The following is an 18,579-nucleotide window of genomic DNA, read 5'->3' as shown; positions in this document are numbered from 1 at the left end:
TCCCTGTCTCTTGATGGCGAAGGATGTGCATCTGATGGTATAATGATCATGTTGTTGCTTTTTGTGTGTGGAATAGGTCTTGCACCTGTATCTTTCACAAGGATACAATGTGTGACACAGGTTTAGGCATAAGCGCAGTATGCAGTGTGGGGATGAACCAGAACAGATGGTCAAGTACTATTCTCGGAAAGGTGGGAAGGGTTTAGGAAAAGCTGTTTCTCATTCTGGGGAACATTGAAAGGTAGTCAAAGTCATGGTGGACGACTATGATATAAAATCCACTTGTTGGCCAACTGAGGCCGAGAACTATAAACAGAAGGTTGTGTCTGTTTGCATGGTGTGTCAGGCAAGGAATGACTGAGCAAGAATAGCTGTCTCCGACAACTGGAGACCAACAGAGCACATGGACTGCATGAAGCTGTAATGTCAGATGTCGTGAAAAGTTATGAAAAGAAGACTTGCTGACTGCACTGAAATCAATGTCGACTCAAATCATTGCCATTTAGCTGATGATCATACTACAAAGACTAAGAAACTAAGTCAGTACTTACACAAAATACATATAAAATTAACAGCATGTAACTGCAGATATCCACATTCTTAACAAACAAAACATCAAACAAAAGCTGAAGGTGTCAGTAGTTAATAGTGATCGTCTTGGATCACAATATCTAAGGACAAACCAATGCTGCAGGAGATTTTGTTTGTTATGCTCAGTTATGGAACTCTTACAAACACACGCATAATATAAATACAGCAGTTTGAAACCCTACATTTTACCAATGTATTTATTAGCTAATTAAGTTATTAATTTCAGCTGTTAATAAAGATGCATGTTTTTGAATATTGTGTAACCTATGCAGCATCAAAAGAGCTCAATAAGATGCAAAGTATAAGTGGGCAATGTTTACTTATACACAGGGTATAAAGGTTTAAGTGATGAATATGTGTGAGCTAAATATGCATTTTTTATATTACTTATAACCCAGCAGACATAGAATGATACTGAAGTTGGCAAATAACGAATGAGGAAAAGTGTTAGCTATACATTAAAGATATTGTATGTTTGAATGGCGGGCCATTTTCTTGATATTTAGCGATTAATTTTAATCTTGGTACTTTTCAAGCATATATTAGGGGGAACAATAGGTCATTCGAGGACTGTCATAATTTGTTTCATGGTGAAATATTGTCGCAAATGAAGCTGAGTAGCACTGTGGTCTAGTGGTGACAATAGTAAACTGTTGCATGGAGGATCATCAGTTCAAAACTCACCTGCACTGTACAATTTTAATTTCTATATTCGGTTTGACTACATTCTAGAAGTATCCACAAATGTCAAGAGTCATTGTACTGGAATGTCCTGTAGCTGTATATATACTGTATGTGTTCTGGCCGGAGGCAGTTCGCTCTGTGCTCTTGGTATGTGCAAGTGTTCAGTAAACCATCGTTAAGTGACGTTAGTGTTAGTCATTCATCTGATTGCACCTTCTTCTATGCGACATTATTCTGGTGGAGGCGATGGGTATTGGAACTTGTGATAGCGCACATTATCAATGACACAGTGGTTTCCATCATGCCACAACAGAGCAGCCATTTACATGGCGAGAAACCCGAGTTCAAGGCATATTCAACAGATCACAATCTACCAGTGACGGAAGAAGAAGAGGACGTTATGATGACAGCAACTGTGTGCCACTACATGAGACATTCTTCCGGGTTCTCTGGTGAAGATGGCCAAGATCCAAACAAGTGGCTGAAGGTATATGAGCATATAGCCAAATTTAATAAATGGGATGACACCGAGTGTTTGGCTAACGTATTTTTTGACTTGGATGGCACTGCTAAGCAATGGTATGAGAACAACTAGGAGAAGTTCACAACCTGGGACGATGAAGATGAACAAGAAGATGTCGGAGCAGGATGACATAGGTCACCATCACCACAAGCTAGCCGCTGGAGAGGATGCTCCCCAACATGCTGGTCAAGGTCTCCATCACCATTTCAAAGCTCCAGCCAATCACCTAGCCGCTGCAACCTCGAAAAGGGTGCGACTTTCCTTGGAGGTGAGGCCACCCAAGAGAAAAATCCTCCACTATTGATCACTACAAAAATGATAGGAAACTACATCGATATCCTAATGTATGGCCAACCAGCCCAAACTCTTGTGGTCTCTGGAGCATCATATTCACTCATTTCAGAGAAGTACCGTCGCCAGTTGCAGAAAACCATATTCTTCGACAACAAAACATCTCTACTGAAGGCGGCTAATGGGAAACATGTAAAACCAACAGGAAGATGTACCATTCATGTGAGTATAAGTGGCCATACACAGCCCTTAGAATTCATCATCTTACAAGAGTGTAGTCATGACATTATTTTCAGATCGGAGTTTTTGAAAGCTTCTCAGGCAATTATAGATTGTTCACTCGAAGAATATGCTAGATGAGATGAGATACTGTGGACATGAAGATATGCATCCGAGTGTGTGGAGACTGTGTGCTGGATGAAGTGATCATTCCTGCAGTCAGTGCTAGAAAGGCAGCTGTCACATGTCATGCCATGCATCAACCCATGGATTTTGTAGTGGAATGTAAGAGAAGCACACCACTGAAGAATAACTTAGTCATCCCAGCCTCTGTTGTATCGTTTAAGAATGGATTCAGTGAGTTGTGGATAGTTAACCGTCATCGAGAAGCGCAGATCCTTCCAAGATGCTTGTGCGTAGCAAACGCTGAGCCATTAATTGAAGAACAGCTGAGTGCCATAGAAACCTCCCATGCCGAGTCTGTGGGCGAAATTAGCACTGCCACTACAAGATCTCCTAGCTCGACTATCACCAGATGTCACTAACGAGCAACAGAAGAAGCTACTTGCCTTTCTTCAAGAGTTCCCTGAATGTAGGTAATGCCATGTGGTTTGTGTAAAGCACCAGCAACTTCTGAACAGATGATGGATAATCTTTTATGACACCTGAAGTGGACGATGTGTCTTTGTTATTTAGATGACAGTTTAGTGTTCTCAGAGACATTTGATGAACATATAAAAAGACTGAGGGCCCCCTTAAGTGTCTCCAACAAGCTGAACTGAAACTTAATCCAAGAAAGTGTCTCTTTGGAGCAAAAGAAATCAAAATACTTGGACACCTTGTGTCAAATGAAGGTGTGCAGCCAGACCCAGAAAGGTGAGACCTATAACAGAATTCCCTATTCCTAAAAGTATTAGACATGTGAGAAGCTTCCTCGGATTATGTTCTTATTACCGTCATCTTATCAAAGACTTTTGTATCAAGGCCAGGCCACTCCACGAGTTGTTAAAAGCTCATGCTAAATTTGTCTGGGATGATGCTCAACAAGATTCTTTCGATGTGCTGCAAAAAGCTCCTATGACTGACCCTGTACTTGATCTGTTTGATGAAAGAGCACCTACAGAACTACACACAGATGCCAGTGGGTATGGGATCGGTGCTGTTCTGGTGCAAATTTCGAATGGAAAAGAGAAGGTTATAGCCTATGTTTCTAAGACACTTACAAAAGCTCAGAGAAACTACTCAACTACAGAAAGAGAATGTATTGCTGTGATCTGGGCCATGTGCAAATTTTGACAGTATCTCTATGGAAGGCCATTCATAGATGTTACAGACCATCATTCACTTTCTTGGCTAACAGGTCTTACAGATCCAACAGCACAACTCACCAGGTGGGCACTACGTCTTCAAGAGTAAGACATTACCATTGTGAACAAAAGTGGAAGAAAACACCAACATGCTGACTGTCTCTCAAGAAACCCTGTGCAAGACCATGAAGACTTTCATGAAGACAGTGACTGTTTCCCTCCAGGATCTCTCTGCTGAGCAGAAGAAGGACGCCAAGATATCTGAAATTATGCTTGCCTTAAATCGGTCAGAGGATGTTGCAAGCAAAACTTTGATCTGTTTGGAAAGAGGTGGCTACCAGTGATTCCTAAACACATGTGCCTAGATGTTCTACAGAAATTGCATGTCACACCTGAGGCCAGACATTTAGGATTTATTAAGACCTATGATAGAATCCGCAAGAGATTTTTCTGGCCAGGTTTATTTAGGAGTGTCTGTCACTGTAGAGAGTGCCAGAGGAGAAAGGCAGTTCCTCAGAAACCACCTGGCTGACTCATACCAATTCCACCAGCTGAAACGCTTTTCCAGCATGTTGGAATTGACCTCGTCGAACGATTTCCAATGTCTGCTAGTGGCAATAGATTGATTATAGTTTGCACTGATTATCTGACATGCTATACCATTACAAAAGCCGTGAAAACAGCCAAAGCATCTGAAGTAGCCAAAGTCATCGTGGAAGACATTGTATGAAAAGATGGTGCCCCAAGGTTGTTAATTACAGATCGAGGGAAAGTTTTTCAATTTAATCTTGTGACAGACATAAGCTGTCGGTCCAACATTACTCATCACATGACGACTGCCTACCATCCGCAAACTAATGGGCTTACTGAACACCTTAATAACACCTTGGCCAACATGCTATCAATGTTGAGCAGAGCAACTGGGATGAGGTGCCACCTTTCGTGATGTTTGCCTACAACACCGCCAAACAAGACACCACAGGATTTACGCCAATTTTCCTGGTGCATGGGCGTGAGGTGACTACGGTGATGGACACTGTGTTTCCGTTACATCCTGATGACGTGGACGACGACTACATGGGCCAGATGTTAACCAGAGCTGAGGAAGCTCGGCAGTTATCTGGACTCCGTACGCTGCATGCTCAATGCTCAAGAAAACGATCGCTGAAGGTACGACGCGAGCCACCGCCCAGTTGTCTACCAGCCTGGTGACCTTGTCTGGATCTTCACTCTTGTTTGGAAGGTTAGTCTATGTGAGAAGCTCCTCAGGCGCTACTTTGGAACTTATAAGGTTGTAAGACAGTTGTGTGATATTACTTATGAAGTTGAAGATTTCGACCCCAATGCAAGACGATGAAAGATTAGATATACAGTCCACGTCCTTCGAATGAAACCCTACAATGATCCGCCACCCAGGGTAAATTCGAAGCTCCAGTGACAGGCAAAATGCAAAAAGGTGACAATGAGCATAGTGACAAAAGAAGTTCTATGAAGATCACTGCCAGGCTGAGCATCGGGAGTCAGAGTATACAGGACCAATGACTCGATTCCTGGACTAGGAGTACATAACACCGAGATGCTGTTCTCTGAAGCAAGGAGCAATGTCGCAGAAGAAACTGAGTAGCAACGTGATCTAGTGGTTATGATACTGAACTGTTGTATGGAGGGTCCTGAGTTTAAAACTCACCTGGACTGTACAATTTTAATTTCTATATTCAGTTCGAGTACATTCTAGAAGTATCCACAAATGTCCAGAATCATTGTACTGGAATGTTCTGTAGCTGTATATATACTGTATGTGTTCTGGCCGGAGGCAGTTCACTCCACGCTCTTATATGTGCAAGTGCTGAATAAACTTTCGTTAAGTGAAGTTATGTTTCGTCAATCATCTAATTACATCTTCGTCTGACAATATGATTTGTGTCAGTTTGCGTAATGGGAGCAGATTGGCCAAACCAGTTTCATACTTGAACATTTTACAAAAAAAGTCTCTTTGAACTCCACCTAGAAATTTAGGGACATTTGCTGTGATTTCAGTGACAGAATTTGGCCACCAGTGTATACACTCTGAGCAGTTATCAGGTCTTAGTGCTGTCTTTGGTGATCAACTGGCAAAGTTTATGCACATTTAAATTTCACTAGTGGACTGTGAGAAAGCTCAGTCTTTTGGAAGATCAGTTTGGGTTCTGGAGAATTGTGGGAGCAATTGAAGCAATATTTAAAAACTTTGAGGTTTCCTGGTGATATTGTAGTTCTGTCATAGTAAGTAAAGGGCTTGGAGGAGCAGTTCAACAGAATTGCTAATTCTCGAAAAGAGAGTATAAGGTGAGCATTAACAATAGTAAAACAAGAGTAATGATGTGTAGTCACATTGAATCAGATGATGCTTGGGGATCAGATTAGGAAATGAGATATTAATGGCAGTAGATGAGTTTTACAATTTTAGAAGCAAATTAACAGATGACAGTCAAAGTAAAGAGGATATAGGAAGAGAAATTTGTCAACACTGAACATAAATGTAACTGTATATTTGGTGTCTGTAAGGAGGCTAACGAGCAGGGACACTACCAATAGTGTGTGACATAAGCTGACAATTTGGGTTTGACGGGAAGTATGCTGGGGTAGTCTGTGAGGTTATGGTGATCACCATGTCTGGGTAGCATAGTGGTCAGTGCATCTGCTTAGTAAGTAGGAGACCCGGTTGGAACCCTGGTCTTTGGAACCCTGGTCTGACATAAATTGTCAGCTTGCCCCATTGATATTAACTGATGCCCACTAGTGGCTAATATCTTTAATTCTTTTGTGTTTAGATAAATTTAATTGTTAGGAAGCCTTTCCTGAAGTCATTTGTTTGGAGTTTAGCTTTTTACAGAACTGAAACAAGAACAAAAACAGTTCAGACAAGAAGAGAGTAGAAGCTTTTGAAATGATGTGTTACAGAATAATGCTATGGATCAGATGTGTACCATAGGTTGAATCGCGGAGGGAGGGGGCTGGGGGAATGGAACAACATGACTAAAAGGTGGGGTGGATTACATACATCCTGATTTATCAATGTACTGGTTATTTAGTAATGGAGGAGAGCATGGGTAGTACAAACCGTCGAGAGAGACCAAGGCTTTAAGACAGTAAGCAGGTTCAAATGAATGTAGGTTACAATAGTTATGCAGAGATGAAGAAACTTGCATAGGACAGCATAGTCTGGAGAGCTGCATAAAACTAGTTTTCAGACAGAAGGAAACAACAGCATACAGTGTTCCACATGTATTAACTATTTCTCATTGAACCCCTGTGAGGTCACTATTTGTAAGTTTTAATTCTATGAATGCAAATAAATAATGGTTGATAATCTGTCCACATATTACTGTGTTGGTTACCATCACTGATTCTCCTGGACTATACCAACCACTAACACATTGTGTACAAGCTACAGTAATTTAGGGTGAAACATTTGCCCATTCGGCCTTACATGACTACTAGTTGCTTTTATCTGTAGGAGATGTCTAAGTAACAGAGCAAGAGGGATAACCTTACAGATTTCAAATGGTATTGTGTTATAAGAGGATATATTGCTTTGAAGGTAGATGGGCAGCTGTGGAGGGCCAGAAGGGGGGGGAATAGTAGTGAAGGAGTTGAAATTGGAGAGCGTGTGTGGATGTGGTACAGGAGATTAGTTTGTCATCTACATTTTATGAGTTAGTGCTTGCCTATGATGGCCACAGGGTAACCTTCAGAATTCTTGGCAAGGGATCTCTTGTTACAAGAGTTGCACTGTCCAAAGTTTTCCACAGTATGTGAGAGAGGCACCTTAGTATAGAAGGGATGGCATCTGTTGAAGTAGAGGTATTGTCAGTGGTTCTAGGTTTTGTATGGATGGGGAAATTTTTGGGGAGCCAATTCCAAATAAGAAATTGTGGTCAGCATTCAGAAATGTGGCATGGCTAACAGAGCAGGTGTTAAAGCTGCGTGGGATTGTGAATAGTTTGTGTTGTCCCAGGGTCAACAAAATGAAGATACAGTCAATGAATCTAAAACAGACAAAGGATTTCTTGACTTTCAGAAGGCATTTGATACATTTTCACACAGTCTCTTACTAAACAAAACATGAGCTTACCAACTACTGGACTAGAATTATAACTGCATTCAGCGCTACCTACTACATTCAACTCTCCACAGTTACCTTAAATGGCATGAAATCAACATGTGTGAAACTGGCTTTGGGAATATGCCAAGGCATTGTTACAGGGCTGTTACATATACATAATTGTGTAGTAGATAACACTGGGAGCTCTGTGATGATATTCTCAGATGATGCTGTTTTCTAAAGGAAGGTTGCAACACCAGAAGACATGCAGATGATAAAAAATGAATGTAAATAAATTCAACACGCTGCATACAAATAGGTGAACAAATCTTTTATAATAGGTTATATTATTGGCAATAAATGACTAGCAACAGTAACAGCTATTGGAGAAATCTCGAGTGGAATGATTACATAAAACAAATTGTAGGAAAAACAAATGCCACAGTGAGATTTATTGGAAGAATCTTAAGAAAACATAATGATTCATGAAAGAAATGGGATTACAAAACACTTGTTGGTCAGATTCTCAAGCATTGCTCATCAGTCTGGGAACCTGAAAAAGTTGTTACTAGAAAATAAACAGAAGATCCACATGTCATCATGGGATTATTTAATACATGTAAGAGTGTAATGGAAATGCTCATTCCACTTCAGTGCCAGACATTATAAGGTAGATGTCATACATTATGGAGCAATTAATCATGGCAATGTGAAGAATGCACGTTTCAGGAAAATTTGGACAACATATTAATTACCCTCCCATAGGTTTCATGATGAAAAAAATCAGAGAAACTGTAACTCATACAGATGTTTGCCAACAGCCATTAACAAATGGAACAGGGAAGGGGGCAAATAATAGTATTACTAAAAAATTTCCCTGTTTGCACACAGTAAGTGGCTTGGAAAGTACAAATATGTGAGCTTTTGGCCAAAAGGCCTTGTTCTGAATTAGACAACATACACACACACATTCACGCAAATACAACCCACACATGCATGATCACTGTCCCTGGCTGCCGAGGCCAGACTGCAAGCAACAGCACATGATGGAAGAAGCGATCTGAGTTGTGGGGGCAGAGGAAGAGGCTGGTGCAGGGAGGGGGAGGAATAGAATGGTAGAGAGTTGGGGGACGGTTAAGTGCTGCTTGTGGGAGCATACAGGGACATGGTGGGTACAGCAACTAGATGCAGTCAGGAGGTTAGATGGGAAGGGGGGAGTGGGCAGGAAGGGAGTGGAAAAGGAGAGAAGTAGAGGAGTGGAAAAGAGACTTTGGGTTTGTTGGTGGAATACTGCTGGAGTGGGAGTAAAGGGGATAGGTTGGTGAAGGACAGGGACTAACAAAGGTTAGGCAAGTGGGCCCACAGAAACATAGGATAAATTGCAGGGAGAGTTACAACCTGCACAGTACGGAAAAGTTGGTGTTGGTGGGAAGGATTCAGATGAAGCAGGCACTAAAGTGCCTAACGTTGTGTTGGGTACCGTAACATGCTCAGTAACTGGTTAGTCAAGCTGTCTCTTGGCCACAGTTTGTCAGTGGCCATTCATGTGGACAGGCACCTAGTTGGTTGTCATGCCCACATAGAGCACAACACAGAGGTTGCAGCTTAGATCATACATCATATGACAGCTTTTACATGTAGCCCCTACCTTTGCTGGGATGGGTGATGGTTGTAATTGGACTGGAGTATTTGGTGGGAAGACACAAGAAGACCTGTCCCATATATTCCCCCAACACCACTACTCCAGTCTGGTCATTTAGCATCACCTATCCCATCAAAGGCAGGGCTACGTGTGGAAGCAGCCATGTGATCTACAAGCTAAACTGCAACCACTGTGCTGCATCCTACACGGGCAAGACACCTAAGAAGCTGTCTGTCAGCATGTACGACCATATATGAATATATGCATATGAAGATGGCATCTGTTCTTTCGGATATGCCTGGGATCTCCCGCTTACATGGCAGATGCTCTATATGACTGAGCCAATGAGTGGACAGAGGATAGTGTGACTGCACACTCCCCGTGAGACCCACACTCCCAACTTATTGTCCACACACTACAGATGTAGTGTCTTTGCCTTCTATACTCGTTACTCACAGCAGTCAATCTACCAATTACCGTAAGAGTTTGAGCAATGTGGGTGCATACAAACTGAAGATTATCATTGGCCGGTACGCCTTATCTACACGAAGATGGTATCTGTTCTTTTGGACATGTCTGAAAGAACAGATACCATTGGTGATATTGCAGCTCTCGAAGAATGAAATTACAATGTAATTGCACAAACTTTTACAGGAATTGGTAGATTGACTGCCGCGAGTAACAAAACTAGTGGGCAAGGGCACTACATCTGTAGTGTGTGGATAGTAAGTTGGATTTGTGGGTCTCACATTGAGCTTGCCAGGGATAAGTCCCTGTAGTCGCACTATCCTCTGTGTCCTTGGCGGCTCAGTCGGACAGAGCATCTGCCATGTAAGTGGGAGATCCCGGGTTTGAGTCCAGATCAGGGCACACAGTTTCAACTGTCCCCGTTGATATTTATCAATGCCTGCAAGCAGCTAATGGTCTCAATTTCACTGTGATTTTATTCACAAAAAACTGTGGTCAAGAGACAGCTGGACCACCCAGTTGCTGAGCATGTTGCCAAACACTATATTCTTCACCTCAGTGACTGCTTCACAGCTTGCACCATCTGGATCCTTCCTACCAACACCTCTTTTTCTGAGCTGTGTAGGTGGGAACCCTCCATGCAATATACCTACTCCCATAACCCCCTGGCCTCAATCTTCATTAGACCATCTCCTTCATCAACTTATTCCATTTTCTGCTTCCATTCCAGCACCATGCAGCCTTCTATTCCATTAGCAGCCCCACAGTCTTTTTCCCCTCCTCTGCTTCTCTCCTGTTCCACTACAGCCCACCATCTCTTCCTGTCTAACCTCTCAACTCTACCAAGCTACCCTCGCATGTCTCTATCATGTCCTTTTGTGTGTGTGTGTGTGTGTGCGTGTGCGCACGCGCACATGTGCATGCGTGGTTGTCTACTTTAGAAGAAGGCCTTTTGGCTATACATTCATATATTTGGCACTCTTTTTTTTGTGCTTGTCTGTGAGACAACATTTCCACTATATGGTTAGTAGCAATTTATCCTTTTCATAACATTGCCATTATGCCATCCTGAACTTTCCACTGATTGGCACATGACAAAACCAATGAATGCGCTCAGATTTTATTGTGCATATTCTCATTGAAGAAGTAGTTATTTGTAAGAATACTGCTGATAACACGTATAAGAAATGAGACAGTGGGTCTGGAGTAGGCAGGACATTAAGAGAGGGAGTGCTAGATGGTGGCAAGGGCACCGATAGGATGGATATGATGAAGTGTTGAAGTATATAATGAAAAGCAGGTAGCCAGTTGTAATGGGGCAGGGAAATTGAAGAGATGGTGAAGGAAGACACTGATGTCCTCAATATTGTAACTTCAATTGCGAGTAAGGGATTAAGAGAGTTGGTCAAAAAGAAGAAGACCACAAATTGCTGACCTGAAACTAAATTAGTCTCAAAACTTATTTGGTGAAATTCAGGTTACAATAATTGACTTTAACAGCTGAAGTGCCCTCAATGACTCATATTTGTAAATATCATTTGAGGGCTGTAATGATTTTTTGTCAGTTGTTGAATTTTTTTCTACTTTAACTGAATTTATAGCACAGTCAAGATACAGCTGCCAGGCAGTCTGAAATTGTCTGCAGCTGACACATTCCCAAGTATATTTATTTAAATTTAAATTAAAGGTAATGGAAAAAGTGTAAAACAGTTGATGATAGCTATGTGCATAATAGCTAAAATAAGCAACAACTTTAAAGTATCTCTGTAAGTAGGAAGCTTCAGAAGAAACCTTTAGAGATAAGTGCTTACATATAGCGTAAGAACACGGTCACAAAACAGTACTCAAAATACTAAATTTTATTTTAAGCTCAGTTTCTTTTCTCCTACCCATGAGCCAAGTTTTGTTTTACAACAATCAGTATCAGCATGAGTCTCTGCAGATGAAGCTTTAATGAAGATTCTAAGATAATGAGTACAGTCTTGAATGGCTTTTATTTTATATTAAATAAATATTGTTGTATTAGCAAACACAGAAGCACTTACTTAGGGTTGCCCAGTACAGTTTGGACAGACCGCAACACAGATTCTTTGGTGATGTCCTTGAGACAGAGCCGGAGGCCTATACCAGAAAAGTCTATCTTCGCAGCGTTGTGTGTCTGGTCTGAGAAGAAGGGGATGGCGATGAGTGGGATGGCTCGGTATGCAGCCTCATTTATGCTCTGCAGTCCACCTTGCATTATGTACAGCTTCACATTTGGGTGTGCTGCAAATGGTGATAAACTGAGATGCAACTCATTCCATTCTATAGTAAAACCTTTATATGAAAACTATTTGGATGTGTTTTGTATAGAAGACAAAGAGGTTTACTTTTAAAGTTAATTTTAACTATGCTTTACTAGTAACTAAAATTATGTCATAGACTTACAAATTCAGTTTTATTAAGTTTATACTTCACATCTGGTTAATAATTTGTGGGTGGTCAGGGTACATCCACACAGACACACAAATTAAGCATACTCAGCCTGTAAATGATTCATTCTACAAAACTCTATAAAAATTATACAAATGATATGCAGAAATTGCAGTTATCTAACTAATTAACTCCAATGGCATAGCTCAGCCTTGAGGTGCAATTGTTTATCCCAAGAATGCTTTTGTTTCTTGCATTGTACTTCAGTCTGCTCTAAAATAAATACATTATTCAGTATATTACTACTAACCATCAGTCAAACATCCATTCAGCTAAATGCCATGTGTGTTTAATAATGGCTTCAACAAAAGAGAAAAAATCCTGTAATGTTTGACCCAAGAACTAACAATATATATCTGTATTAGAACAATCTAATGTAATATATGGCCGGCCGGGGTGGCCGAGTGGTTCTAGGCGCTACAGTCTGGAACCGCGCGACCGCTACGGTCGCAGGTTCAAATCCTGCCTCGGGCATGGATGTGTGCGATATCCTTAGGTTGGTTAGGTTTAAGTAGTTCTAAGTTCTAGGGGACTAATGACCTTAGTAGTTAAGTCCCATAGTGCTCAGAGCCATTTGAATCCTTTTTTTTTTTTGTAATATATGTAGAGAATTTTATAATTCTTCCCACTCCGCAACATATCTGCTATGGTCAGTGTTTTGAAAGAAAAAACAGTCTTTGTTGCAGGCAAGACTATTTTCTTTTGAAATTTGTAGAGAATGTTATGAAATGTGTCAAACAGGTCTAACATTTACGTCTTGCTGCAGGTTATACAAATTGAATATTCCAAACAGTTTCATTGGCTCATACAAGATTCCATGCAAACTGTTACTGAGTATGCCTTGCTACTCATCTGTTTTGGATCCTCATATCAGCCTGAAGAAGGACATGGAACTGTATAACAAAAGCCTGAAGAAGGACATGGAACTGTATAACAAATGTTTTATGGGTTGCATCTGGCTAGCTTTATGGATGTGCTATGAAGATTATCAGGTAACTTAAACAAGAATTGGTGGATGAACGACGAAGTTCTTCTAATTCTGAAAATGCTCTTAGAAAATTGCAGACAACTAGTCTTTCACATTCCTTGTGACACAGTACAACTGCTTAGTCTTGTTTAAGTTTGGAAACAACATTACAGAATGAGTGGAAGAATGCAGAAAATAATTTTTGCCTCATTTTACATGATAATAAATTGTTATCTATTCTGTTTTGCATATTGGGTGGGCATCTGAAGTCTGCAATTTTTAATTGATCGATTGACTGAGGAGGTTATGGGACTAAACGGTGGGGCCATCAGTTTCATGATTCCAAAGTTACTTGCGGAAGAGAGAGGGTCTGCTAAAAGTGGATGGATCCAGTCGGAGGAGTCAAACTATAAAATGAGGAATTTAAAACACACACAGTAGAAGGAATAAAAGAGTAGACCAACTCTAAAAACTGGAAAAAGGGATAAAACAGCAGTTTTTGTGTTGGCGAGTGGTCATGGATATCAGACAAAGAAAACATGAAGAGAGGCCCAACCACAACCACCCTTCCCCTGCTCCAAGAGTAAAGCAAAATCTGAAAATAAAAACTAGATCCATGGAGGAAACTGAGAACCAATTCATCTGCTAATATTATAGATAAGGAATCTGGAGGACTATACTTACTACGAAGAACCAAAAGAAGGGGACATTCCACCAATGCCTGTGATACTGTCAGTCTGGACTCACAACAACATTATGGGGGTATCTCATTACACAAGAAAAAACAGTGGGTGAGCCTGTTATGAACAATGCATAGATGGCATAGGACAGTGGACTCTTTCCGAGACAAGTGGAAGGATGAGTGTCAAACGTGGGCATAGCCCTCTTAGCCTCTCCTCACCTGTGATCTTCTTTCCTTCCCGTGGGCCCACTGATTTCACTGAGTGGAAGACTGCATCAGGGGGTTGGGAGTTTACCAGCTCTCCCTTGAATTATACCCTCTCTAGTTGGGGACAGCAGTCAATATAACAGAGCATTGGCCGTCCCAATGGAGTTGGCAACCCAACTATTTGAGCATGTGCCCAGCCAAGTGGCCCAGCTGAGGGTCTTATAGAAGCCACAGCACACGCCTGCCTGGAGTGCAACTGCACTTTCGCTATATGTCAGGCCTTGGTGTCCACTGCCGCCGACAACACCAGATGGCCCCAAATGCAGGGATCAACACAGACTCCAAACGGGCAAGATGAACTGAGGAGGACACCCTCTCTCTCTCACATGGGTGGAGGCCAAACTGTTCCAGAAGAGGGACACCCAGTTTGTCTTCGCCCACCAAGAGCTTCTTCGTACCTTTCCCGACAGGACACTCAATGCCATTAAGGGACAGAGATGTAAGCCTGCCCCCAGGCAGCATATGCAGGAGTTTCTGTTCATCCTGAGGGAGAGGGAAAGGAGCGACCGGCATCCAGCCTGAGCCCAAAGAGGTTGCCGCCACTGGATGGGAGAGTGGGTGAGAGGACAGCATGACACCACCAGACATGCCGCCGCAAGATGCCATTCGCATTGTGGCCATCTGGGATCACCTCATGAGGTTTCCCACATCCACACAGCGTTTCTCAGCCCTGACACAGGGCCTTCGCCACTTTTGGCTCTAAGGAAGAGGAGATTCGTAAGAAGATGCAACGCCCACCACCAAAGCAGCAGCAGATGCCTCAGCAGCAGCAGAAGTGGTGCTGGTGGGAGTTCGCTCACACCTTGGAGGCCTTCCAGTGAACCTGCATGTACTGTGTGTGGTACTCTTGGATGGCACCTTCCTAAAGCCACCACCTGATATCCCCGGCCTGCACAGCTACTGGGCTAACCTCTTCATGTAGCAGCGAGCATCCACTGCTGGTGACATCAGTGACCGCCTCCTGCTGCACTTGCTGCATGTGGACTTCGAGTGCCTGTGGAGAGAGATTACAGCTGAAGAGTTCGCAATCTCCCTGCTGCCCGGGAGTTTGGCACCAGGTCCAGATGGCTTAACTCCCGCCAAGCTGCACTGCTGCCTGCTGCATGATGTGGTGGTAAAATTGGTGGATCTCATGCTCCTTGAAAGAGCACTCCCTAGCTGCCTCCTCCGTGTCCAGACCACCTTATTCTCCAAAATGGCTGCACCAGCATCACCCACTGACTTTCATCCCATCACTGTATGTTCGGTGCTGGCTAGTACTTCTCACAAGGTTCTGGCCTTGCGCCTGATGCATCTGTGTGGTGTGGAGGAATGTCAGTGGGCATTCATCTCTCGGGATGGAATACTGGAAAACACTTTCATCTTGGACCAAGCTCTCATCAACGCAGTCTGCTCCTGCCATTCTGTCTTTGTTGCATCTCTCAATGTGTCCAAGGACATTCGATTCATTAGCCCTTGTGCACATCCTCCTGCCATGCCTGCATCATGGCTGGCCCTCAGTCGCATGCGGATGAGAGCCCTGAAAAAAGTGAAAACCATGGTTGTAAGCTGCCATCAGGAGATGGTTCCACCTCCCAGTGGACACTCCTCTGGGCTACTTTCACGCTCCTGTGGCCCGGGGCTTCTTGGCATCCCATCTGCCTGCTGGATGGGTCCTACCCTCCGGTGATCCTGACTCCTGATGCTGCAGAAGATGGGGCCAGCTGTGGATGGCACAGGCCTGGGCGAGGTACAGCATGAGGTCACAGCGCTTCAGTGGCACTTGATGTAGGAAGGCCACCTCCTGAAGATGTCGAAGCAGGTTGGGGAGATACGGTCATTTCGCCTGCATGTCGCCTTCGATGGATCGTCCCTCTCAGAGGCTGCTACCATCCGGGTATAGCACCAGTTGGTCCCCAACACCAGTCAACTCCTGTCTGAGTGTGTCTATATCAACGCCATCCATGCCCACATAAACGCCTTGCCCTCCAAGGTGTGGCATATTCGCTGGTGGATGGCTGACACCCGATGCTGTGCAAGCTGCAGAGTCATCGAGACCACAAACCATGTCATCCAGGCTTGCAGACAAAGACACGGCGAGCTGCAGAGCCATCGAGACCACAAACCATGTCATCCAAGCTTGCAGACAAACACACAGGTCATGTGTGAAACAAAATGATGCAGTCATGAAGTATCTCACATGTGAACTCATGCAAATGGGCTTTGATTTCTCAGTGGAGCTCCTCCTTCATACACCAGAAGGACTACATAAGCCAGACAACATTGTGGTTAAAGGCAGCCAAGCCCTCATAGTCTACACCCAGATAGTCAGTGACCACCTGGTGCCACAGTGGGAATGTAAGGAAGTGGACTACATAAACCAGACATCATCGCGGTCAAAGACAGCCAAGCCCACATAGTCAAGAACCAGATAGTCGGCGACCAAGTGGTGCCACAGTGGGAAGGTGATGAAGTACAACATGCTGTCCATCCTGCCTGCCGTCCTTGACCTGTGTCCTGTCATCATGGAAGTGATTCTTACATTGGCAATATTGAACTGAAGGGGAACAGAGTCCCCACAATCTGCAAGAGACCTCTTTCAGCTTGGCTTCAAAATGTGAGAGCTGGCAGTCATCTCCTCCTGCGTGTTCTGCATCCTACAAAATCTTTGAGTGTATGACAGCACAGTGCCCGATGCCCAGAGTTGGCAGTGGGCAGAGTGCTGAACTCTTATGCCTTGACTCCTGGGGAGTCTCTTCTTTCACAGGGGCATCTAATTTGTTTTCTTTAATGTATTTGTAACTTAATTTATTTTCTGTCTGTTTTTAAATAACATACAAGGTGTGCGCTCAAAGTAAGCTCCCACTGCAGAGATGGTACTGGTGCCGTACAAAATCCTAATGTCCGTATATATATTACAAAAAAAAAGAGATGCTGTGACTTACCAAATGGGAAAGCGCTGGTAGATAGACACAATAAAAAATAAAAAACACACAAACACACACACAAATATCAAGCTTTCGCAACCCACAGTTGCTTCATCAGGAAAGAGGGAAGGAGAGGGAAAGATGAAAGGATGTGGGTTTTTAAGGGGAGGGTAAGGAGTCATTCCAATCCCGGTAGCGGAAAGACTTACCTTAGGGGGAAAAAAGGGACACGTATACACTCGCACACACACACACACATATCCATCCACACATACACAGACACAAGCAGACATTTGTAAAGGCAAAGAGTTTGGGCAGAGATGTCAGTCGGGGCGGATGTACAGAGGCAAAGATGAAGTTGAAAGACAGGTGGGGTATGAGCGGCGGCAAATTGAAATTAGAAATTAGCGGAGATTGAGGCCTGGCGGATAGCGAGAAGAAAGGATATGCTGAAGGGCAAGTTCCCATCTCCGGAGTTCTGACAGGTTGGTGTTAGTGGGAAGTATCCAGATAACCCGGACGGTGTAACACTGTGCCAAGATGTGCTGGCCGTGCACCAAGGCATGTTTAGCCACAGGGTGATCCTCATTACCAACAAACACTGTCTGCCTGTGTCCATTCATGCGAATGGACAGTTTGTTGCTGGTCATTCCCACATAGAACGCTTCACAGTGTAGGCAGGTCAGTTGGTAAATCACGTGGGTGCTTTCACACATGGCTCTGCCTTTGATCGTGTACACCTTCCGGGTTACAGGACTGGAATAGGTGGTGGTGGGAGGGTGCATGGGACAGGTTTTACACCGGGGGCGGTTACAGGGGTAGGAGCCAGAGGGTAGGGAAGGTGGTTTGGGGATTTCATAGGGATGAACTAAGAGGTTGCGAAGGTTAGGTGGACGGCGGAAAGACACTCTTGGTGGAGTGGGGAGGATTTCATGAAGGATGGATCTCATTTCAGGGCAGGATTTGAGGAAGTCGTATCCCTGCTGGAGAGCCACATTCAGAATCTGATCCAGTTCCGGAAAGTATCCTGTCACAAGTTGGTTGCGAAAGCTAGAATTTTGTGTGTATGTTTGTGTTTGTTTGTGTGTCTATCGACCTGCCAGCGCTTTTGTTTGGTAAGTTTCATCATCTTTCTTTTTAGATATATTTTTCCCACGTGGAATGTTTCCCTCTATTATATTCATATCATTAATTTGAAGCCAACAATCACGTTTGTTATTGTTATCGTTATTGTTATTGTCACTGTTACATTTCGAAGTCTTTTCTGTCGTCTTATTTCCTCCTTCTGTTTTTGCCAGCAGTTTCACTTTCTATTCACCTTCTCCTTTTTTACCGTAATCCAGTATACAATTTTATCCCGTCGATATACACTCAATAATACGTAATAATACGTAAATCACTTCGAAACCATAACCAAAAAAAATTTTTTTTTTTTCCGCTTTGCTGCTATAAAATCCACCGTTTCCAGTCCACAAA

At 43.1% G+C, this 18,579-nt stretch overlaps 1 protein-coding gene across 3 annotated transcripts in view; it reads right to left on the bottom strand.

Moving 5' to 3' along the window:
• LOC126412535 (UDP-glucosyltransferase 2-like) overlaps positions 1–18,579 on the bottom strand; it is a 134,578-nt gene that overhangs the window by 3,046 nt on the left and 112,953 nt on the right. For all 3 annotated transcript variants that reach the window (XM_050082178.1, XM_050082179.1, XM_050082180.1), the window contains exon 6: positions 11,855–12,074. In XM_050082178.1, coding sequence (XP_049938135.1) covers positions 11,855–12,074 — 220 coding nt within the window. The remainder of the gene's footprint in view (positions 1–11,854; positions 12,075–18,579) is intronic.

This window comes from Schistocerca serialis, chromosome 7, assembly GCF_023864345.2.
Source record: "Schistocerca serialis cubense isolate TAMUIC-IGC-003099 chromosome 7, iqSchSeri2.2, whole genome shotgun sequence".
In the NCBI taxonomy this organism is placed as follows: Eukaryota; Metazoa; Arthropoda; class Insecta; order Orthoptera; family Acrididae; genus Schistocerca; species Schistocerca serialis.
This window is presented reverse-complemented; position numbering and strand designations above follow the sequence as displayed.